The sequence below is a fragment of the Rhopalosiphum padi genome, chromosome 2 (assembly GCF_020882245.1).
Source record: "Rhopalosiphum padi isolate XX-2018 chromosome 2, ASM2088224v1, whole genome shotgun sequence".
Classification (NCBI taxonomy): Eukaryota; Metazoa; Arthropoda; class Insecta; order Hemiptera; family Aphididae; genus Rhopalosiphum; species Rhopalosiphum padi.
The window spans coordinates 26238802-26264136 of NC_083598.1; the positions used below are offsets into that span (position 1 = coordinate 26238802).

A 25335-nucleotide genomic window follows, 5' to 3' on the forward strand; every position below is an offset into this window, starting at 1 on the left:
AAACAAATTTGAAAATAGAATATGGAAAAATGGTTATAACCTTTTTTAGTTGTAACACATTTATGCCTACAGGCCGTATAATAATACTATGTAGGTGATATTCGATAAATAAATTTTCATGACGCAGTTTAGAGTTGACCTAAAAAATAAATAACATTGTTCGATAAAGAAATAAAATGTTAATTATAGTACATTTTAATTATCACAAATAGCGTCGTTAATAAAGTAAGTAAAGTATATAAATATACCTATAGAGGAAACAGAGTAAATTAAATGTATCTTTATACTTGTGTATTGACACATAAATTACCCGCAGTAAGTTAATTGATGATTAACACAATATTCTACGTCTATTATAACAATATTGATTATCAGAAAAAATACGACGTTTTATTGTATTATGAACAACAAAAACGTACATTGTCTAAAAAGTGTGACTAATTTCAATCATTTATTTTTTGTTTATGAGCACCTATGGATCTATTATGTGCTACGATGATGCTGCTTCACTTGGACCAAACCCTAAACAAAACAAGAAAATTCCTAACTTTTCAAAATTAGTTTTTATTATTTTTTATTTTGGCTGTCAGTATTCAAGAGACACCAGTGTCTTGTTAATCAACCAGAGAGATTTCCTGGTACGAATTCGCTAGCTATATAATGGAGACTAGTAGATTGTGTGTTTGTTTTAATTTGTTATAGAATTTGTGTAATAAAAAAGCTATGAAAGAAACTTTTTGATGCATTTTCCTTTTCATTAATTTCAAAGAAACGTGCAAAATCAGAAACAGTTACTTTCGAAATGGATTAGGATTTATAACAAATAATGATTTCATCAAATACATTAAAAATACTTAAAATAAATGTAACAAAACAGTAATTCTTATTAAAATCTTCACCATTTTTTATTCGCCAAATCTAGTTTTGTAACACACATAATAAGAGCACGTTTGAATTAAAAATAACTATACTAAATTAATCGATTTGATAAACGAGACAGAGTTTTTTCCAATTTAGTATACATCGTACAGCTTAATCAATTAATAAATAATGAAAGTATTTAACTGTGTGATTAAGTTAAAGAAAACAAAACAACAAAAACTCGATAGTATTATACTCTATTAGCGTTTAAGACTAGTTATGACTATAATATTGTGTGCATTTTAGTCAACCGTAATATTAACGTGTACTTACATACGATTGGTCATTAAATATTTATATGTGTACAGGTACAACAATAACCAAAAACCGTAGTTTAATATGCGATTAAACCAAAAATAATACTAGTGATATAGTGATAGGTAAGTACTAGTGTAACATAATCCTCGCATTAGTATAACCCTTTACATGTATACCTGCGGAATGCAGACGTACTTACTAGAATTTAGTGCATCAGACAACAGTATTATATATAGATATATATTATCTATCTTATTGATTACCATGCAAATATTGAAACTGTATGGCACATTTTTTTTTAAATATTATATTTAAAAAATACTACCTGTTTCACTTTATTTTAAATTTTATGTTTAAAAAATATTACAATTAATCTTCATTCTAAGTTTTCATTATCTACCTTGCACGTCGTATTTTACGATGATATTATAGCGTTTAAAATCGTAATAATACTAACATAATACTGAGTAAACCTTTTCAGTGTTATAAATGACACGTCAGTTACAAAATAGGTTACTTAAATGTCAAACCAACGGAAATTTAACATAAAATGAAAAATAAAATATCAGTAGGTTGGTTATATTAGAATTGTAAATTATCTCTGTTTGCGATTTACTTGAAAATAATGGAAATCCTTAAGTTTTACCGGAGAACATATTGGTCCAATTTCCGATCGACAGAATATTTTGTATCAAGATTGAATAATTTATGCTATTGAAAGTTACTGTGATCACGAACACACTTATAAATACATTATTATAAAAACAATTGCTTTTGCGTTACGTTTAGAATGTAAAATGACAATCACAGTTTGTTTTATTTAACTTATAATAATCTTAAAAAATGTTATCATAAGTAACAAAAAATAATTGGCTAATTCTTTGTTTAAATATTTTTAAGATTTAATTATGCAGAGAAAATTATAATTTTAGATATGTTTCAAGATTATTATATCGAAATTACAACAAAATAACACAAATCGCTGGATCAGTTATCGTTATTTTACGTTTATTTTTTCAATGCCATCAAAAATAAACTTCAATCTCTTTTAAAAAAATATTCGTCAAGTATTTTCATAATTTTTAACTGTTATAAGAATATATTCTTGACTAAGAAAAATATTTTTTATTTATGTTAATAAAAAATATCACAAAAAAATTCAAAAATTATATCACGTCAAAAAAATGTTTATATTTGGTAAACATTTCAAGTATTTACTAGTTATAAAATAAAATCGATTTTGTCAAAGATTTTTATTTCAGAAATATATTTCTAATTTTGAGTATTTTTTTACCAATTATTTAGAAAAGTACTGTGAAATATTTTTTTACTTTGACCAAAGAGGGAGGGGGGCTCCTCTACTAACTATTAACTAAATCCAATTTTCTACCAGAAACCACCCTAAAACCCTAAAAATTGAATGTTAAAGTATTTTATCTGCTATAAAAAGTCTCCACAGAAACAAAACAATTTTTTTTAACACACACATAACATTAAAAACCAATTACATTCATCGCTTCACTAAAAATTTAAAATCAAGACATGTTGAGAAAAATAAAATGAATTAAAAACCGTTGCTTTGTTCCTAGTCTTCAAAAAGATCCTTTTTAATAAACTCAAATACTCCATGAGATCAAAATGTAAATATTTGATCTGCTTGTGGTTCAGCAACTTAACATGACTTTTTGATATGCAAATTTAGTAGGTATGTTAAATTTTCGTATGAAACTCAGCACACATAATAATATGATGTATAAGTATATATTTTACAGCTCAAGTTTCCTCTATTTAGAAATATAGTCAAAATCAAACTCTAACTTAAAATTTGTATAAATCTTTGAACTAGTTTTAAAATAAATTTGTCATAATACGCTGTTCTAGATGTGTATTGAAATATATAATACAAAAGCAATGAATTGCTCTAAAATTGTAATTGTTAAAATTTTAAAATTCATAGGCATACAACAAAAAAAAGTGCCCACAATGAGTTTAGGAGTGTTACATTTATGGTATAGCATTAAGTTAGAACATTTAACAACATTGATACACAGTTCTGAACGGAGCTTAGTTAAAACTGATTTTTTCAAAATATCCTTTATTTTTCTTTATATTTTTTCTCATACATGTCATGATGAATCGATAGCCATCCAAAAGTATGAGTAAACCTGGTCTAAACCAAACACTTTTTATATTTGTTTATTTATTGATTTAGTATTTAATACATTTAGTATGACAACTAACTTCTATTCTGGGTTGAGGTAGTCGAAACAAAATGAATGTCAGTTCGCCGCGTGTCTCGTATTTATTTCATTTTCGAAACAGTAAAAGATACACAATTATTACATACTAAAATCGGTTCAATCTTTTTTAAGTGAAACTTTAGTTGTCAAAAATGTAATTTATCATGCTTTAAAATATGAATCAAATCAACCACTTTTAAACGGACTATATAATATAATCCTGTGATTTTAACATTTTATTATAACTAATACTCTGACTCGTTTTTTTAAATTAATTATCTTAGTGGCATTAAAAAACAAAACTTAATGATTACATCTACCTAACTACACAGCGTATCCACAAGCTCTTACGTTATTTTATTTATTATAATATAAGCCATGTGGCATTAATAAAATTGATTAAAATTAACATTGAAATTAGTTTAATAGAGTATATATTTTTTTATATATATTTAAAATTATAATATAATAAATGGAAGTTGGCTAATGTACGTAAAAACTATTTTTCTATCGAAATCGTCCTAATTAGAGGTGAATATTATCAATATTAGTATCATTTACTAATAGGTAAAATAATCCCTTAAATCTGGTGCAACCAGGAACACGAATATCGAGTAATTCTAACAAACAGATGCATCAATAGTTACTTAGTTATATTATAGTTTGCTTCACGTGTGATGTTCCATCATTCATATTTTATTAATAAAGTAATGTAGAAACTTTGAAGTTGCACAACATAGCATCGAAATAGTAGTAACAAGTATTAGTAAAAGTGTAAAGTAACAATTATATTTTACTCACATATTGAAACAGCTTTCATATAAAAATTATTTTTAAAATGAAAAGCTTTTGTGCTTTACGCTATAACATTTATGAATAAAGAAATTATATAACAGTCTTAGAGAATAATTTACATTTGAATTCTATACATTTGAAAAATTACTTACTAGTCTTATCAATGTCCCTACAAATTACAATATCGAGAAAGAAATAATAACTATTGTTACCTCTTCCGGAAAATAATATATTATGAAAATCTCAACATATCACACGTCCTGTGGGTACAAAAGGATGTACAGACACTGATGCTTCCTGAACAACAATTTCGTGTTATACATCCAATATTTATGTCACTTTCGCGTCAATAGTAAGATTTTTCTTTTCTGTACCTACTAAATTCTATTTTCTAATTTAATTATAATAGGTCTTGGTGGTCATAAATATGTAAAAAACATAAATAAACCACATAGTAATCAAATTAATGGTTCAATATAATATTCATAGAACGTTCAACTTTTTTTTAAGTAATATATTTAATATTATAATAATGAATATTTATGACCGATTGCTTCTATTTCAAGACATGAAATGTCAGTATATCAGTATCATAAACTAATGTAACATGTATAAATCTAAAAATTATACATCAATAAACATATTTTGCTATACAATTTTATCAATAAAAATTAATTTAACATACACATAACTTAATTAAATAAACATTATATTATATCAATAATTTATCGTTAATCGCACGTATAGTAAGCTTGATTGAAATCACACTTGTTTGTATATTTATTTCAACTAATTTGTCTGACATGTAAATCTGCTATAATTTTAGTGTTCGTCGTGTACGTGAATAACAGACAACATATGAATAGATATAGCAACCACAGTCACCAAATGTGGTCCAATCTGTTCCCCGACGGACAAGTTTCAATGTTTTTGTAATACTTCTTACACAAAACCAAAACATATTACGATATCAATACCTAACATGTCGTCGCCAATCGATAATTTATTGTTTTCCGTGTTGTAATAAATAATATTCAAAGTAATATAAAATAAATACTCGATTAAAATCTGAAACAAATACTATTTATAATCAATAAAAATTATAACTAAATATTTCAAATTTTAAAACAAAAAATAGAAATATCTAAGTATCATGAATAATATCAAAACGTTAAATACCATCTAAGACATTACATTGTACAAAAAAATGTCCATTTAAATTATTCTTCAATTTTCAGTCGGCCTTAATATGGACAAATAAATGTTCTAATAATATAAAAATTTCAAATGTACCTATACAAATAATTCAAAATATTTTAAAAATGTTAACATTATATCTATAAAAATAAATATTTAATGGGAAATTACAGGTATTTACAGTAATTCAATTTTTAATTATAATAAAATATTAAAATCTATTTAGTCAAAAATACAAGTAGAATACAACGTAAATATTCTCATTTTACCATATTTTTTTTTTAATTCAATACTTATATGTTGTTTAATACCCCCAAAAAATCACACGCATATTATTGTAATACCTAAATAATATATTAATCAACCTACTTACAATCTAAAGTCATAATTGCAGTGTATTTGACCCTTCCCTTACAACTTTAACAAATTCCTGGATATGCCATTTTTTTTTTTAATTTCTTATGAGCTATGGCTAATTTATTCATGATTTAATATACAATAATAATCTTAATAAAACCAATCATAATTAATCGTATCTATCAATTGAACAATATGTGTCTTGAATTTTGTCTCAAAAACAAACTGTGTTACACATACCTTATTTTACCAAGATTCTTTATTCATTTCACTACGGAGGAATGACCTATAACTAATAAAATACAATATTGTGCATTCAGGTAACTATAAATCATGTTTAAGGAAAGAAAATCAGTCTCAAATGAAATATGTAAGCACTTAAATTGAAAATCGTTTTTATCAATCATTGTTGACAATTGAATATTGTAATAAAATATTGTTGGTAACAATCGTTTCGAGTTGTGTCAAAATTTGAAATATTATATTTACGTATAAAAACATGGGATAGATGTATCATCATCGTCATTGTATTCATTCAATTTCAGATAACACACAAAACGTTGTTTTTTCTATTTTATTTTATTATTATTATTATTATTATTATTATTATTATTATAACAATTATTAATTAATATTATTTATTTTCTATTCAAAATATTCAATAAGTTATTCCTAACCAAAAAATACTATGTACATTAATAAAATAAAATATAGTGCATAATAATTTATTATAAGTTTGAACCACTAAAAACCAAGGTCTTCATTAATATTTAAAATGTATTCCATAATAGTTTCAGTTTGAAAAATTTTTACCAAGCATAACTTGATATTTTTCTTATTTTTGACGTATGATATAATTTCTTTATGACTTAATTAATTTCAATAATATCAACAATAAAATTGTATTTGTATAAGCCGGACCGCTGAGGTACACAATTTGTTCAATAGTTTCTTTTCATGATGTAGAGACTCACTAACAAAGAATTTTCCAAAATTAATTCCCTAAGAATGTTAAAGGGTGTAAAAAAGAGTAAAAATACAAAACATTATTTCTAAGTCAATTTTTTTTTTTAATTTAATATATGCTATAATAGTCATTATAATTATACGTAAGATTTTAAAATAGAGTAAATCTAATGGCATCATTTGATTTATCATGGGCAACGGAGTGCAGGATCAGCTATAGTATCATACATATAACTACATTGTTGAATGAAGCCACCCATTGTGCACACTACTGATCTAAAAAAAAATCACAATAAACCAATAATAATAATATTATTATGCTCCATTACACGGCAACTTGTATAGGCCATTTCACTACACGGATGTCTAAACTTTAAAGATGCTTTAACCTATTTAGTTTTATTTTGCATTGGTTATTCAATTTTATCGTTTAAATTACAATATTGTTCTATGTAAATAAATAAATAAATATTAAAACTGATGACTTAATAATTTAAAATATACTGATATTATGAATATTCTTTCTTATTTATTGTAAACGGGAATTATATGTATGTTTGATGATCCAAATAAGAAATTTTTTTAATCTGTTGTATTTGTGGTCACATAATCAATACACGCATTTTATTTATGTGATATGAGTTTTATTTAATTTATCAATAAAATATATCAAAAGTCTGATAAAACGTAAGCAGTATATACATACTAAAATTACTATACAATTTATTATTTAAAATAAACAAAAACGATATTATATGAAACGCTGTTTTCTTTTCGATTATACTGTCAATAGTTTTGCTTATACTAATGTGATTTCAAACCATAACTTTTGTGATTACAGTATTATAGTACAACATGTTAATACGCTAGGGACCACTAGATCCGACGACGGACATAACATTGAATATTTTCCAGAGCTTCTTGCTAATAATAATAGTTATCCCTGAAATCCACTTTAAATAGAAAATTAATGGAGTATAATAAAAGTACATAGACGTAAGCATGAAGTCATATTTTGAAATTAATATTTTACATGAATAAACACACCTACGTTCGGTTCACTTGACCCTATTATGATTCCATTACTATCCTGCCACAAAATGTCCATTCTGTGTAGACAATCATATTATACATGTCTTCCAAAATTGTATTGTTTATAAATATAACTATCTATTGTTCTATATTTTTACTATATTTTTTTAATTTATATTATATAATAGTATTTACAGATATGTCGTAAAATGTCGTTTGTATGGTTTTGTAGCTTGCGTAACTATACATTCTTCTATGATTAGATTAAGTGATTTAATTTTTTTTTTCGATATTTTTTTGCACTTTTAAATTGTATAATATTATTTAGATCAAAAAACAAGAGTTAGCCGAATTAATAATACTAATTTATGGATGTCATCGATTAATAGAAAGAAGTATTGTCTTACGAAACATAGGAAGACACAAATCAATTTTCTTCGAGTAGTAACCAAGACACATAATAACTTCATCAGACAATCTTGATAATATGCTAGAAAATAATATTACACTGAATGATGTGAGTAAAATAATTCAAGGTTCATCGATCACGAAGTTGTTCATTTATTATGTTTGACAAACATCATACGGATACACACGATTTATGTCTATCAAATGTTTGTGATCCATAATAATGTTTTCAATAAATTTGTATTTTCTTTTTTTTCAGTGAACATATTTCCATAAAAATGAACTGATATAACAGAATCTACAAGACTAAAAAGTATAATTCCTCGATACAAGTAAAAAATCTGTAATACATCAAGTCAAGTAGGTATTATAGTCTTGTAATGGCATTGATAAATCGGCGCTATTCAAATTAGGTCAAAATTTGTTTTAATAATGATAATGTCCACAAACGTGAATTTAATTAATAATTATAGTTTATCGGCGAATAAGGATTCATTTAAATATGTTATTTATTTATGATTTTTGCTTTTAAAAAATATGTTAACAATACACTCAATCAATATGATAAATACTAAATTCTACAATTAATAAATGAGAATTATATATAAACATCAAGATTTCTCAAAGTGTTTTCATTAGAAATGTTCGTATATTTATTAAAAATACTATTTTTTTAATTACAATTGTCAATTATTATTAATCAACAGTTTTATCGATAAATTCTCGGTAAATGCGGTAAATTTAAACCATTTCGATTTCGGTATCGGTTAATGGCCAAGTAATTATAGATATTCAAGTATAACAAAATGTTTCGATAAAAATCTTAAACGTATTGAATTTTTAACGATACTGTAGTACACACTGCATAGTAATTTCTATACAGTTTAATTAAAGTAAGTACTCCTCAGATAAAGATGAAACTTTCTATTTCTTTCACCGTAAATCAATTATAAAGACCACCATTTCGCATTATGGTATGCACCAAAAATACTTGTCAGTATAAAAAATATCATATGGGTGTGGTTTGCAACCGTTTTCGTCTGACGCACAAACGTGAATTGTTAAATATTTCTATTCAAAGAGAAAAATTGAATTTATCGATCGCAAATAATAATAATAATAATAGTTGAATCGTCCAAAAAATTAATAAAACGTTCTCTTAAATATTAAATTAAATAGAAGAGAACCTCTTGATTGAGACTTATACATATAAATGCGCTGATAAATATATGTTATACGTATCTACTAACTAACATAATGTTTATAATTCGACTTCAAATGTTTTCAAATGGAATCCTAATATTTCACAGTAATGTATATGCATATATGATTTTATTTGTGTATATTCTATATTATTACTAAATTTAACTTGTTTAAATGAATACTAACTGTTTATCGTATGATAGAAAATATCACCAAAGATACCATAAATATCAAATATTTACATTACGAAAGCAGAATTGCTAAAATATATATTACGTTTTATTTTCAAAAACCTTTTCAAGCCAAATGTCAATTTTAACATTGTTGTATAGTTTTGATTAGTGTTATAATAAACAAAGTTATCAAACACGTATAGTATTAAAGTCACAATCTATACCAACGATAAAATAAACTTCTTGAATATAATATGTTAAACACAGCAAAACTATTCCAGACATAAAAATTAAATAATATTCCTCTAAAATATTCCTAAATCTGATACACACTAATCAAGCTGTAAAGTAACTATAACAATATATATGCCATTTAGTTAAATGTATTAATGTATTGATTTTATTTCGTGAAAGAAATATAATACGTTTGATCCTTTTAATCCAAAATATAAGTAGTTTAGGAATCATAAACTACTTAAATATCCTAAATTGTGATTCTTACTTCTGTACCAATAAAGTAATAAAATGTGTGCCTAAAACATCCATCCGTCACATCCGACTTGTGTGATCTATAACATTGTTGAATTTCTTAACATTTTGAATACACTTTTAATTCTTAAAGGTACACATAGCCATTAATGTATAATTGGTCTTAATTTAATGTAAGACTATTATTTCCTACATCCAACATATTACTTCATAATATAATAGGTAACCTTTAAAAATGTTGTAATTAATCTGTATATTTTAAAGTATAATTTGGTTTATGCATCGTAACATAATAAATATAGTTGATTATAATTATCCATTTTACAGTTTAGACTCTTAGATAAAATATTTTTAGAAAGTACGATAAACACGGAATATCTTTGTAAATTATACTTATTTTTAACGTTTGTTTTATTATAAAAAGATATACTTGAAAAACTAAAAAGTAAGTATGATATGATTTAATTTGTGCAATATTTATTTAGCTTTCATATTACTTTTTTATGTTGTTTTATGTGCAAACAAAAAACAATAAGAAATATTAATATTGAAAATTTGAAACTAAAGAGTCATAATCCATAAAAATTTGTTTTAAAACATAAGATAAACTATAAAGTATAAACAATAATATTGTGTGTTAATGAATTATAAATAATTACCTAAATTCTGAGAAAAAATAATAAATTAACAATAATATTGATCATTTTTTAGGTCTTTGTAAACCAATTATTGCCAAGTTTGATTAAATTTAGGTTGTTTTCAATATATTTTAATATTTATTTAATTAACTTTAAAGACCGTAGTTATTAATACTTTTTATTAAGATTGCATTGCTCTATCTTTTTTTTCGTCTTCTTTAGCTGCACTTGGATCCATTAACATCTTCAGTTCCTTTATTGTATTCAAATAAGCGGTTGCTGCAATACAAAAATACATTTATTAGACTAAATTGAAAATTTACAAAATTAAAAATTGCAATCGACTAGAATATTCATGTTAAGTGTTAACTACCACAAAGTTATTGAACAATTAAATTATACGGTTTCAAAAATGTTTGTAAGTTTATGAAAATGGCTTGGATAATTAATTATCTACATAACTTTTGAAATACAAAAACTATTTGTAGTTCGAAGTTTGAACATCACCTATATAAATTAATTTAGAAAAGCGTATTGTAATAAAGTCTTAATAAACACTAATAATATGATATGGTTATAAATTGATATTTTAAGTACAAACAATAAACATACTTATATATAAAATACAATCCATAGTCAATTCAATCAACAAACAATAAATCACTTAAAATTTTAAAATAGGTACTCTTTTCGTAACGTAATTTTACTTACTTTAAATAATATTTCCTATTATAACATTTTTAAACGTATCATGCATAAATTATTTTAACCTTTAACATCAGAATAATGACTCGCTCAATCTTCACTTTTACCAAAATCCTATCCCTAATAGCACGGAGTATCTACCAGTAAGGTAAATAATAATATATACCGCCCCAACAGGATTTGTCCAGTTAGTCAAAATACAGACAAAATTATGACTTCAAACCAAGACTAGCCCCTAGGCATTTCGCTAACAGGATTAATGAACGGTCATTGCCCATTGGCTGTCTTATAGACGTGGCCACGTGGGTCTCTGACCAATTTTAGGCACGTCCAAGGCGCATATCATTTGTGTTCTATACTTGAATACTATATATGATACACATATAGGAACCTCTTGAGATCGAAAAAAGCATAAAACAAACGTAAGATACCCATATGTACCGATCTCTGCCACTATCTGTAAAATATTGTTGAAAATTGCGTTTTAAAAACGTTACCCGTGCATAAAATTATAATGCAGTGCCAATTTTATGCGAAATTATTTCTTAATGAAATTGTATGTTTATTATATTAAATCATATATTGTCCGATTCTTGTTTTAACGATATGAACATACAAAGATTACCTTTATTTTCACGTTAATAGGTTACACTTAAATAACGTGACGTAAAGGTAGTAAAGCATACTCTTTATGATGTACAAATTAATTCTACTGAATGGTCAGTTCAAATTATTATTTACTACGCTTACAGTAGTACAGTGTTATTTTTAAAACAAATTATATATATATATTATATATATTGATTAATATTTACTTCATCCGTGTTAATTGATACTCTCTATTTGTAAATGTCTAAGCATGTAATTCAATATTCTGATGGTCCGTGGTCAACAAGAGTGATCAATTATAAATGGATAATACTACGTTATATCAAATAACTACACTACAGGCTTATAAGTGGATATGGATAATCGACTAACATTACTAAAATATTTCTTTCAGCATGTAATCAAAAATTTCCGATCGCTATTTATGAAATACTAGTTACACTCTACGACGATTTTAACACATTTATTCTTATTTCTAGCCGTTCAAATTACTTGGTATTTTTTTGAACGATAATATATCGGTACCTACTATATTATATCTGTTAATTTTATCGGTTTGTCTATAGTACATCAAATAGATTGATAAATACCTAAATATTATTGGATAACAACCAATTAATTACATAATAAAATATTTTTTATAAACAAATTGAGTATAAAATAGCAATTTTGATTTTCATACGACCAAAAAAATATAATTGAATTACAACAGTTAGATAGCTGATAGGGGTGCACGATACTGTACATAACTGTTTTATCTTTTAAACATAATATTGCTCATAATATTATGTTACGATGAAATAATTACCTTATGTAATGCGTTATATTAATTGACACAATCAAACTGTATTCGAAAACAGCAATTGTAAATTCGTAACTATTTAGTTATTCATAATATTATATGAATACAGTCTAGAGATAAATATACGAATAATGTATTACTGTTATTATATCGTTAGCCCTTACGTATACAATATGTTGTGTATATATAGTTGTTAAGTACACAAATATACTGTCATGTATGTTCCGCGTTCACATCAAAATACGTTCTGTATAATTTACTTGATTTAGAATATCATTTGTTTAACGAGTGGTTTATTTACAATATGCCTACATATCATGCAGATGATGTACATTCGAGAAATGAAGAAAATCCAAAACACGACTTATTACGCGACAAAATACATTGCCATGTAAGGTATACCGATAGTAATGACAAAGTCAAATCAGTTTATGTGCAATAGTGTCATCAATTACGTTTCAAGTGTTTGGGTAGATTGTTACGTAAAGCAAATGAATATACCTGGGATATTAGAACAGGATGAAGATCTATGCGTAATGATACGATTTCATTTGAAATGTATCAAAGAGCCAAATTCAATTACACAGTCTACTGAGATAGATTAATTGGAATTCCTATGTGTTACGAACATCGCCGTAAACTAATCCCGAAAATTTTACTCCGTGATACTAAATCCATCTAATAAACGTAAAATGTATTGAGTGATCAGGTAACCAGCTTGGCGTGAAATATTGTCACGCGAAGGCGGTAATTCTGCAGTTTTTGTCGTATTAAATTATAATACTCAAATTAAAGCAAGTGAAATGAAAATCGCATTCTTGTGTTCGCGTTTTAATACAGGTTTATCGAATCTGATAAATACAATGTAAAAACAATAATCAAAATATTTTGAAATAATATGTTTAAAAAATAGATTTATTTCAGTTGTGTAATGTGTTAAATAAATCTCACAAAAGTGAGTTTAAATATCGACGGATACCTAAATTGTTTTTTGAGATCATTATATAAATAAAACAAAATTTCTATCCTGGGTACGCTGTAATTATTGTCGACTGTTGGCGCATCAAAGTTATTTATAATTTAACTGTAACTATATAAACTATAAGGAATGAGATTAATGACCAAAACGTAAAACTTACAAAACCTGAAATTTCATTTTCTGTTAAGTTTTTAAACAACATTTTCTGTATTTTTGTGTCAACAACGTTAAATTAGAAACTTAAATTGCCGACCATAATGAAATATTTGCATTAAAAAAATTAAAAAATTGATTATCTGTAATATATATTATTACTAAGTGAGAGAATGGTTACGCTAAAAATATAAAACAAATAACTAGTCAGATAAAGCATTTTTCATAGGACACTAAAAAGTTTTCAAAATTACTTATTCTCAATACACAGTGTTCATTATTACTTAATGTCCTAATGACAATATGAAAATATTTTTTTCTAAAATAACCATTAACCAACATTTAAAAACAAAAATCTATCACACCAGTACATTTACGAATGTAATAAGATATGTAATGTTTTGTAACTACTTTAAACATAATAATATGTACAAACCGCTAAGATTTTCTAATATTAATATGGACATTATAACGTGTCGAATTCTGTCATATTAATACTGGAAAATGCGATTACATTTGGAACATCTCTATTCCTATTGTAAAATCGATAATAAATTAATTAATGTAGACATTTATAATATTTTCTACCTTGTTTAACATAGTTGTGTAAGAATCGTTTAATCAAAAACATGCGGAATTCATGGTTATTAATTGTATTGTTGATCACAAATTGTATAACTTCCAGCAATTCTCCTAGCTCTTTTTCGTGTTTCGTCAAATTGCCGTTATCTTTTAAAGATACTTTTTCGAAATTTATATCCTTCTTATATACATCTTCATTTCTGAGACCCCAGCTTTTCAACTTCTTTTCGCTCACAGTTTTACCACCACGTACGTCCTACACACACAGACAAAAAATATCTTAAGTAAAAATATGTTTTTATCATTATGTGCATTACTATAAGAAAATTAAGTTACCTGCAGCATCGATACACCCAATACGATGGTTATGCATATTAACGTCCTGCCCTTCATTTTTTAAGAATGGGTCACAACAGTACGAGTGAAATTTAAAGTATAAATATTTTCAACAGTTTCAAACATTTTTTAGTAAATTTTTAAACATGTTTATTAACGATGAAAACAGCAGTATTTTCGATTTAATTACAAACACATGTATGTTGTTTATCTATAATAACGTGCCATAATAGAAACACACGTCAATTACTGTGCTAGTCATACGATTTAAATAATTATTGTAAAAATGCACAAAATATATTAAGTATTCGAAAGTGTACAAAAACATATTGTAAACACATCTTCAAAAATGATTTCTTCGTACTTAATTCGTTAAGAATTTTGTTAGAAAAAATAAATATAGTAAATATTACTTGGTTAATATATTTATTTATTTTTTAATGTAAGCAACTGTCCCTAAAACACCCATATACACATCTTACATACCATATTGATTTTAAAATCGTATGAAAATTAAATACTTGAAATAAACTTTTTTAGTAAATACGTAATTTGTTTCAAAATACAATTCTATTGTTCTATATTAAACAAAAATGTTTGAAAATTAAATCATTTTCATTTAACACATGTGTAGGAAAAAAATACATACGATCAACACATAACTTTGGGCCACCTTCCTATTTCACAGTCCAACAGTAAACGTTGGCTACAAGTTGTTCAGAAATCATTTTCACCGCAAGATGAACATTATCTACGCAAAAGGAATAGTAGTTTTGATAGTTCTTGCATGTGTGTTACACACAGTGAGTATCATAAAATAAAATAATATATTTAAGTCTATTTTTATTTATTAAATCTTTCGACAATTGAATAAGCAATAATAATCATTTCACTGTGGTGCCACTGGTACCAGTGACAAACAATATGTTATTAATAATTTACATACAATTATTTTCTTTGGAACTTCCTCTTGTTAAACTAACTAAAAAAACTCACTAAACAATGGTTACCTATTATTTTTAAATATATTTTACTAAACTAGTTACTTTTAATAGCAACAGAAACAACAAAATCACGTATAACGTTATTATGTTTAACGATGTAAACTAATATATTTTATTGTAGATATTGACAGAATTAAAGTTTCAATTTTGAAAGGCTCGTGAGATTAACCATATTACACATATTTTATTCAATTTAATATTTAAAAAACTATCACCAGTTTTTCAGTAGTTTGTAATGTAAACTATTACACAGACACACGGTTTAATGAATTATTCAAGTATCACTATTTCAACAAAAATTATTGATAAAAATATCAAAATATCAACTGCAAAAATAAATACTTTTATGCACCTATCGTTTGTTTTCTATATCCATATACATAATGTTGTGCGAAATAAGTGTCATCAATGAGTGACTTATTAATCAGAATTTCACGTTTATGTTATTTTCACTCTTACCAGATAAGCCTATTATATATATATCATTTATCTCTATTAAAAATTCAAAACAAATTTAAAAAAATATAAATAGTTATTATTATCATATGTGGAATAGAATTATAATAATTATTATTATTTATGACATAATACGTTTCATCCAATTCTAAATACACAACGCGGCCACGCCAAACATTATATTTTACCTGCATTGGTAAAAACGTTGTTTATTTTATTCAGATTAAAAAGAAATTTTTAAAAGACGTAACTCATAAATATTATTATAATTTCATATATTATGACGATATATATCCTTATAAGTTAAACAAATATAAAAACTATATAAAATTACACGAAACAATATTTTTCAATTTTAGAACTGTGCAAGAACTGAAAGATCATTATCGAAACTCGACAATAATAGTAAATTAAAAACATCTACTTCAAATTTATCAAATAACGAAAAAAAAAATGGTTCGGTTGAACAAATGTTATTAAATATTGCCACTATAATCCAAGGCTGTATAGACGAAAAAACCATGAATAATAAGGAATTTAAAACAAAACTGGACAATTTATATAAGAATTTGGTAAATGATAAAAGTAAGTGTTAATATTTTTAATATTCATTAGTTACCAAAAGTCATGGTCCTATATTAATAATAGACCATCCTTGTGTACACACATAGAGTGCGCTCCTCGAGTGTGACTTAGTACTACACTTTAATTTTAGACATTACAGCGAATAGGACACAGTCTCAAATTTTTTGTAATTTTCTGAAGGCTAAACTGAGAAAATTGTTTTCGTATTCATTACACATATATTTTATATTACATTCGTATCAAAAATCGCACAGTTCATATTATTCACCTCATTGTCCTCATTTAAACTCTACTCTGAGGTAATCGCTTGCAATTGCTATGGGTACGTCCTATATCCATTTATAATATATTATTATCCATAACTTTTAGGTATTTATTATCTCGAAAAATATTTGTACGGTCTTGATCTTGTAAACAAGATTAAGAGATAAGATTACTTGTTTACAAGATCGTGGGTTTTTGAAAAGATTTTAAATTCATTCAATTAAATATTATTTTCTTTATCATCATCATTTTTCAAGTTATTAATATTTTAATGACATTCTAAATTTTATACCTACCGAATCGCATACATAAAAATTGAAATCTGAACACGAAATTAGTTTATATTCAAAGTATTTAAAGTTTGAATAAGCCAAATTGCGTAGAACAATCATATTCTACAAAATATTAATTTACAGTTAAAAGAATTAAACAGCAAACCAATGTTTAAAGATATATGATTAAAGACTACAACACTGATATAAGTACGACTACATAGTACAGTGGTTTTCAAACTGGGTGCCGCGGTACACTGGCGTGCCGCGAGTATCCACTAAGTGTGCCGCGATTTTTCCATAAATTACCGATTGCATTGAATTTTGATATAAAAGATGCGGGTATGTGTCAACTATTCGTCCAAGCATTAAAAATATTTGTTAGCCCATCAATCATACGTTTCTTATTAAATGTATATATAATTATAATTAATTCAAAACAATTTTGTTCATCTAAAAAAAAAGGTCAGTGTGCCGTGAAAATTGTTTGAAGTGTACGGTGTGCCGTGTATAATAAAAGTTTGAAAACCACTGACATAGTACATACACAGGCCCTACTATACTCTGTAGTACTACTCTATAAGAAAGACAAAAATATAATAGTATATAAAGTATATGTCAACAATAAAACATACGATTCGTTTTATTTCAGTACAAAATAAGTTAAAAACATACACGAAAAAAGTGATGAAGATTAAACAACAATACGAGGACGACGTCAAAGTATTGAAGATAATGAAAAGTGGGGCAGGTAGCAAAAGTAGTAAAACTAAAAATAAACCAGCAAAAATTAGTAAGTAAACCAAAAACAATAATCAATAATATTATTAATATTAATATTTATTTTTAGAATCATTCAAATAATAATAACCAAGAACGCAGTGTGGTTAAATATCCGTTACAATAATATATTAATTCATTATAAACTACCTATTATTATACTACCAGCCGATTCAAATGATGTCAACAATTTATATTAGGTACCTATAAGATATTTTGTTAAATAACAGATAACAGATAGTTTGGATAGGAACAAGTTTGGAATTAAGTATATACTATCAATAATTATTTCTCGTTCCAACTTATATCCAATTTTATGATGGACCACTAATAATCATAGTCAATATTCCAGTAATCTTGTGTTGAGCTTTATTCTTTGTATACTGCGAAAGAAATACATTCAATAAACATTTTCACAGATAACATTTTTCATTTAATATGTTTTACAATCCATTAAGACTTAAGATTCGTTGTTTAATTTAATTTTGGTGCAATGGGTAGTATATCTAGTGGTACAGTTGTAAATGATTAAATAGAAGTAATAACTTGAATATAAGATTTCTACATTATATTTAAAACAATAAACACTAAAAATATACATTTTGTGCAAACAATATAATTTGTCGTTTTTCTAATTATATATTAAGAAAAATACTAATTATGTATTACTAATTAGTAATTATTGAAAATCTTAATCAAATATAGTATAGAATAAAAAATTAATTGTATGTTGTAAGCCAACATAAAATATTTACATATTACCATATATGATCTCTAAAACTAGCAAACTATTATTTAGAGGTAATTTATCTTTTCATCATAATATGAAAAGTATGTTTAGCACAATAGAAACAATATTTTCTATTGTTTCGTACTAGAGATCAGTACGGGTCGTACGAAATTCGCACTAACGTATGGTCAAGTGGCCAGGATAAATTCTAGCTAATACAAATATTACTGAAAAATCTTAAAAACGAGTAAGTAAATAAGTCACGGTAAAAATATCAAAACGACATAGGTACCTCATATATTTTTAATTAACCAATGATGAAGTTTCGTCTTTCTGAATCGGTCTCTTAGAGTCTGCAAAGATGTTGAAAAATCTTGAGAATAATTTCACATAGGTCCAACAACGGAATTTTATGGATGCATTTTAATATTACTAATTAGTATATTATGTAATAAAATAAAAATAAATACATACAAATCGTAAGTTAAAACTAAAATATATAAAACGACCTATACATACCTTGTTTTTCTAAATTGTATTTTTGTTGAACTATTTGCAAACATTAATTTAAAAACATATACGAAATAAAAATAATAATATAATAATATTACTTAAAATTCATAAAACTTACAAACACAAATAACATATTTAATAATTTATTCAGTTTCCAATCGGGAAACAAAAGTAATGCATAATTATTGTATAACTAAATAATTGTAATTTTCAATACATACTATTAGGATATGACGTATAACCTTGGTGCACTTGATTGAAGATTTTTATGCGCGGTAAATCCGATTTAAATCCAGTTTATCCAGTAATATCCCTCATTTTAAAAATTTTTCTAGTTTAATAACTTTTATTAAGATAATATTTTGTGTATAAATACAGTATTATTCATAAAATAAAAATATGAAAATTACAAGATATCTAGTTGTTTTGTGGTTCTTAAAAAAAAATAATGACCATAGAGACTTTGAATGTCCACTGGTTCTTTGTAGCGTTTATTATAAATAGATTTCAAAAAAGTAATTGATATTTACGCGTACCTAACACTGTTTTGATAAAATTTACATTTAAATCGCTACTATAAAATCTAAAAGTTTTGTGAAATATATACTTTATACTATAATTTAAATTATTCATCTTTTACGTTATTTATATTTTTATCAACAATTTTATTATTTTCACCAATATTTTATGTTGATTTATGCATATGTCATAATTTATCGGTCATTAGATCATATTTTAAACTTCAAATACAATATAATTCTGTAATTCTGTTTATGCATTAAGTCGGACGATTTCAATGGCCAATTATATTATTTTCAATTTTTTACAGAAATAAATTATTTTATTAATTTACGATATTATTATGTTATAATATACTCTCGTTTAAAATATAATTAATATTTTATAATACAGTGTAATTATACTGCACTAGATACAATTATGATTTAAACGTATATGACAAATTCTTCCTTTTTCAAACTACAAAACCTTGTTAAATAAGGCTTGTTAGTTGTTTGGTATTTTTCCACAACTAGATGTAATTATAACAACTTACGTATCTAAAATAACTAATTCGTGATTTTAGACTTAGGTAAATGCAAATTTAACCAATTTATATTCAAGCAATTATTTAAATATTTTAATATATTTAAAATGACATGTATACCTACTACTATTTATATTTTAACACAAAATAACAGTTTGTTAAAAACCATTAATTACAAACTGCTGCAGACGCTGTATATTATATGTAAAACCAAAAAACAAATGTTTTCCTTTTGCATAATTTAAACACAAAAAACTGGAGTCCTTCGAAAAGCCTTCTTCGGGTTAAGATAATTACTTCATGTGCTAACTAATAATTTTAATTTCAATCGGTTTACGATAACGCAACAGTGCCGTAGCTAGGGGTACACCGGGGACACTTACCCCCTTGAAATTATCAATTTCAATTCCATCACTATGCCTTCAATATTTATTTATAAATAGGTAGGTTGACCGCCACACACACTGTACCTAATTACAGTATTACATACATACAGCCATAAAGATAATAGGTTTAACCACAACTCCTATACAACACAATGTTATAATTTGAAATAATGGAACTTTGAGACAACTGTTCGTTTTTATTTATTGTACATTTGGTATGTAGGTCGTACAAATACTACGAACGCACGCAGTTAATTGTTAATCGCGATTTCGTGTACAAACTGTGACTTTTGTTATGTTTTCAATCATTTAAATTTGTTTAGTAACTTTAGTTGCTTCATAATAATCTCATTTATTTGTAGCTATCCTATTTGTGTAATGTGAGAGCTGTGGCTTGTTTTATATTATTATATTATATGTTTATAAAAGTTATAAGTTAAAACTTTAAAACCTCTTATATTCTTGTTGAATTAATATTTCTTGTTTGAAATAATATTCGAATTAAAAATAAAATTTTATGTTTACAACACATATGATTACTTACATATTAATTAGGTAATACTACATTAATTCTATGGTCTACAATTACAACAAATGTCAATACATTGTTATGCTAAATATATACCGTAGTCACCAACACAATGTATTAGTAAGTCATAAAAAAGCAGTATATGTATAGTATACAAAATGAACAAAGCGTGTAATGAACAGACGGGTCATAAAGTAATAGGTGAGTCGTAGGTATTCTAACATGGCAAAAATTGGAGAAAAAAGTAGAATGCCTCCCCCTCCCCAGAACGGCACTGTAACACAATGTATATATATATATATAATATCTGTGCACATATAGTATATACATACGTACAAATGTATTGTATTTGACAAACAGTCCCACGATAAAAGACGTCCGTTACGCATGCATTTCCAATCAATTACCAATATATATTTCCCTTTAAAATATTGCTATACCGACGGATTTTTTTTTTCATTTTTCTTTTGTTGTCCGTTGTTTATTTATTTACATTTTACTTATCGATAATAATAAACTAAAAAACAAGCGCATTGATATTATCCTCATAACCTATTCCAATCAAACTTAAATTCTTTGAAATAATAAAAAAAAAAAAAAATTAATTTGATACTAAAATTGAATAGCTAGCTGTAAGTAACTTTTTAGTAAATATATTCTTAAAATAAATACATTTCTCATATATTTGTTACGAATTCGCTCATATACAAACCCTGATAAAATTGCATTATTTATATATTATGAAGAAACTCGTTAAAAAAGTAACCGTTTTATATAGTATTATATATTAAGATACGTTTCTAAATAGATATAATGCGGACAGGAATGCAAACTATACAAATGATATTTTTTCTGTTTTGTAACACATAAACACACACACACACAGACTCACACATACACACGTACATACACAATAGATCTGATGGTTTTTGCTACTCTGACATTGATTGCAGTTGTCGACCGGCGCGCATGTCCGCCTAGGACGGCATAATAGTCAGACGAGCAAAGCCGCGTTAATGACCCGAATTCCGCGATAACGCACTGTACTATTGTCCATTTGTACCGTGCCAGTACAACAATTGACTCGGACTAAGATGCGATCATAATAATATATTTATATTATATTCACTGTAATGTGGCTGCCGGCGGACGATTCGAGAACGTATTTTAACCAGTTTACACTACGCGTGGGCAGCCACGTGCGATATCCGTTTTGTACAGATTATTATTTACTATTATCGAAGTTACTTACTCGGCTTGAAAACACATGACCGAAAAACTAATAACAGTATTTCTGTTTGTCCGACAGCGTCGTTCGGTTTGCAGTACTTTTGTACAATATGGTATACACTAATTTGGGAGGGGGGCGCTAGGAAAACGACCGCTAATAAAGCAGCACTTTTATAAGGTCGTCACTTATTTTTAATGTTTTGTAACAAAATAGTTTAATCTTTAAAATGCAATCTGAACACTTTATATTATGGATTTATAAATGTATATTGTCATATTGTCAGAATCATAAGTCTTTATCACAGAATTATACTGTGCCTATTCATACAAGTAATATGTATAAATTGATGTACAATATGTTACCGGAAATATAAATAACTTAGGTGTTATGAATACTGCTGACTAGCTTTAGGCAATTTTAATAGAACATATAATACCCAGGGTTAATTGAAATATTGCTTATGTATTTTATAAAATTACATTATAAAATGCAAAAATTGTTTTAGACAATATAAATAAATTAAATTGTTTGTCATATTATAAACTTAAAATAACTTATAATAGATACTATAAATACTTACCTATTATTTATTAGCTTATAATATATAATATAGTTATTTCTTATTACTTATTGTTGAAGAATTACATATTTTAGAGTTACATATATTATTTTATTAAGCATTGAAAAAACCTTGTCCTTTAAAAATTACTGATGGTGTTATAAATCTATTCGGTTCATTTAAACTCAAGAGACTTGAGAACAGCAAACTTTTTAATCTGATATTGGTACACCATTATGAATTTATGAATTTAAATTTTTCATCAAGATTTGATTGAAAGTCAATTAAGTCCACTTAGAAACGAGAGTTAAAATCAATAGCTATTACAGGTTTAACTATAGAAACTGTTTTCAAGCCTTTTTGTTTTTGTTGACATGGTTCACAAAAATGCAAAAATGTCTATACCTTTACGTGTTATATATATATTTATATATATAAGTTATATTCCTAAGTTCTTTGATCATTTAATCCTGTTCTCCATGTCCTATTAAAATGTACGAGGTCAGCAATACATCTAACAGCTCTCTGTCGGGTACATAATATAACAAAATGTCTTTTATGGGAAAATATATGGTTTTTTTTTGCATGTACAATCAACTCATCAAACCTACGACAAAAAATAAATAAATATTTAAACAAAATAAAATGAAAACTTTTTAAAAAATAGTTACCTCATAACTATATAAATGGAAGTCTTTGGCTCTTTTTTTATCTCACCCTTTGATTTTCAAAATGGTTTCTATTAACTCGACATATTGTTTATAAGATAAAATAAAACTCATATTACGAGTTACATTTTTAAACAATTCTTTGTAAAATGTTGATTTTAAAATACATTTTTACTTTGTGGAATGTCCTTTATAATTGTAATTACTCTGCCCAACACTATACGTCTTTTAGTATTATTAACTATAATACAGTTTACACAACAGTTTATGCATTATTATTATCACTATAAATATTATGTATTTGTTTATTGTTACTTGTACCTGTGTAAGTATGTAACATTATAAGCTGTATGGTTTATTTTTTTAAAGGCTCTGGCAACAAAAGATCAAAAACTAACAACGCATTTCTCATAAAAAAATGTGTCTTCTGTACTGAACTATAATATGAAGACGGTGTTAACGTATTTTATTTCGATTAGTCATTGTATTTAGATCTGCGGATGTAAAACTTAATTTAATGTACAATATAGAACTATAAAGATGTAACCATTTGTACAGCAACGGCCGTAGTATAACACGAGTTTTCTACAAAATAAAAAAGGTTCAAAACTTTTTTTGTACCCCTTAAAATTATGCAAATGACTTTTAGTTTACAATAATTCTCGTCCGTGTGCGTGAAAGCATAACCGTAACAGAGATACGGACGAGTCGCTCACATTATTAGACATTATCGATCATTCACTAAGCTCGCGATCTCTCGAGGTACATTGAATTATTTCTTACGGTCGACATTGAAAAAATCCATATGCTAATCCAATTTCGACAGCGGTGTGGAGAATTTACTATGCATACGCTATATTTCCAAATCATTGGTCACAAATTCATAATATATTTGAAGAATCCCAACTGGCACTAGACTATTTCAAATCATATACGAGCTATTCGTTTTAATTTATATTGCACTATGCATACATGTAATTTTTTAGTTGCGTATAATTTACATTTTGTACTCGTGTTTGATGAAAAGTTCAATTTTACATAATATGCTCGAAGACAATAACATAGGGTTCGAAATTAGAAATACCTACAGAAATAATTGTATTCAGCAATGCTACTTCAGGTAGGGCGGGCACAAAGTTAAAAAGTAAGCTAAATATTTTTCATTCTAAATAACATTTGCGTCAGAGGTTTAATACAATTTTAAAGGTATTTATTTTTAAAACAAAAAAAAAACGAAAACCCTATCTTATTTATAATTAAATCCGAATAGAGGACGGTAAGTTTTTTTCTCGATACAACACATTATTATATTTGACGTGATGGTTACTTTTTAATTGAAATATATATATGTGTGTGTGTGTTTGTGTGATCTTCGAGAAAATAGTATCATATACAATTTAAAACTGGTTTGTTTGACGTTCCTGATTTATTAGAGATTGGTTCCGGTGATCTTTTCAACAGAAACTACAG

General features: G+C 26.0%; 2 protein-coding genes across 2 annotated transcripts; one reads left to right on the top strand and one right to left on the bottom strand.

The window, feature by feature from the left end:
- Positions 1-10275: 10275 nt before the first annotated feature.
- On the bottom strand, positions 10276-15002 carry LOC132921722 (uncharacterized). The gene is made up of 3 exons (XM_060984894.1): positions 14844-15002; positions 14514-14763; positions 10276-10956 (listed from the first exon to the last, which is right to left on the bottom strand). The coding sequence occupies exons 1-3, from the start codon at positions 14898-14900 to the stop codon at positions 10859-10861; spliced, it is 405 nt and encodes a 134-aa protein (XP_060840877.1). The 5' UTR covers positions 14901-15002; the 3' UTR covers positions 10276-10858.
- A 484-nt stretch (positions 15003-15486) lies between these two features.
- LOC132921721 (uncharacterized) lies at positions 15487-18823 on the top strand. Its single transcript, XM_060984893.1, has 4 exons — positions 15487-15646; positions 16663-16888; positions 18077-18217; positions 18275-18823. Exons 1-4 carry the CDS (start codon positions 15584-15586, stop codon positions 18286-18288), a joined length of 444 nt encoding a protein of 147 aa, XP_060840876.1. The 5' UTR covers positions 15487-15583; the 3' UTR covers positions 18289-18823.
- Positions 18824-25335: the final 6512 nt, after the last annotated feature.

Coding starts and splice junctions, on each gene's coding strand:
- LOC132921722 (XM_060984894.1), bottom strand. CDS start 14,900: ATGAAGGGCAGGACGTTAATATGCATAACCATCGTATTGGGTGTATCG. Junction 14,764..14,843: donor TGGGTGTATCGATGCTGCAG/GTAACTTAATTT, acceptor CTGTGTGTGTAG/GACGTACGTGGTGGTAAAAC. Junction 10,957..14,513: donor ACACAACTATGTTAAACAAG/GTAGAAAATATT, acceptor TTTGTATTGCAG/CAACCGCTTATTTGAATACA.
- LOC132921721 (XM_060984893.1), top strand. CDS start 15,584: ATGAACATTATCTACGCAAAAGGAATAGTAGTTTTGATAGTTCTTGCA. Junction 15,647..16,662: donor TTGCATGTGTGTTACACACA/GTGAGTATCATA, acceptor TTTCAATTTTAG/AACTGTGCAAGAACTGAAAG. Junction 16,889..18,076: donor GAATTTGGTAAATGATAAAA/GTAAGTGTTAAT, acceptor GTTTTATTTCAG/TACAAAATAAGTTAAAAACA.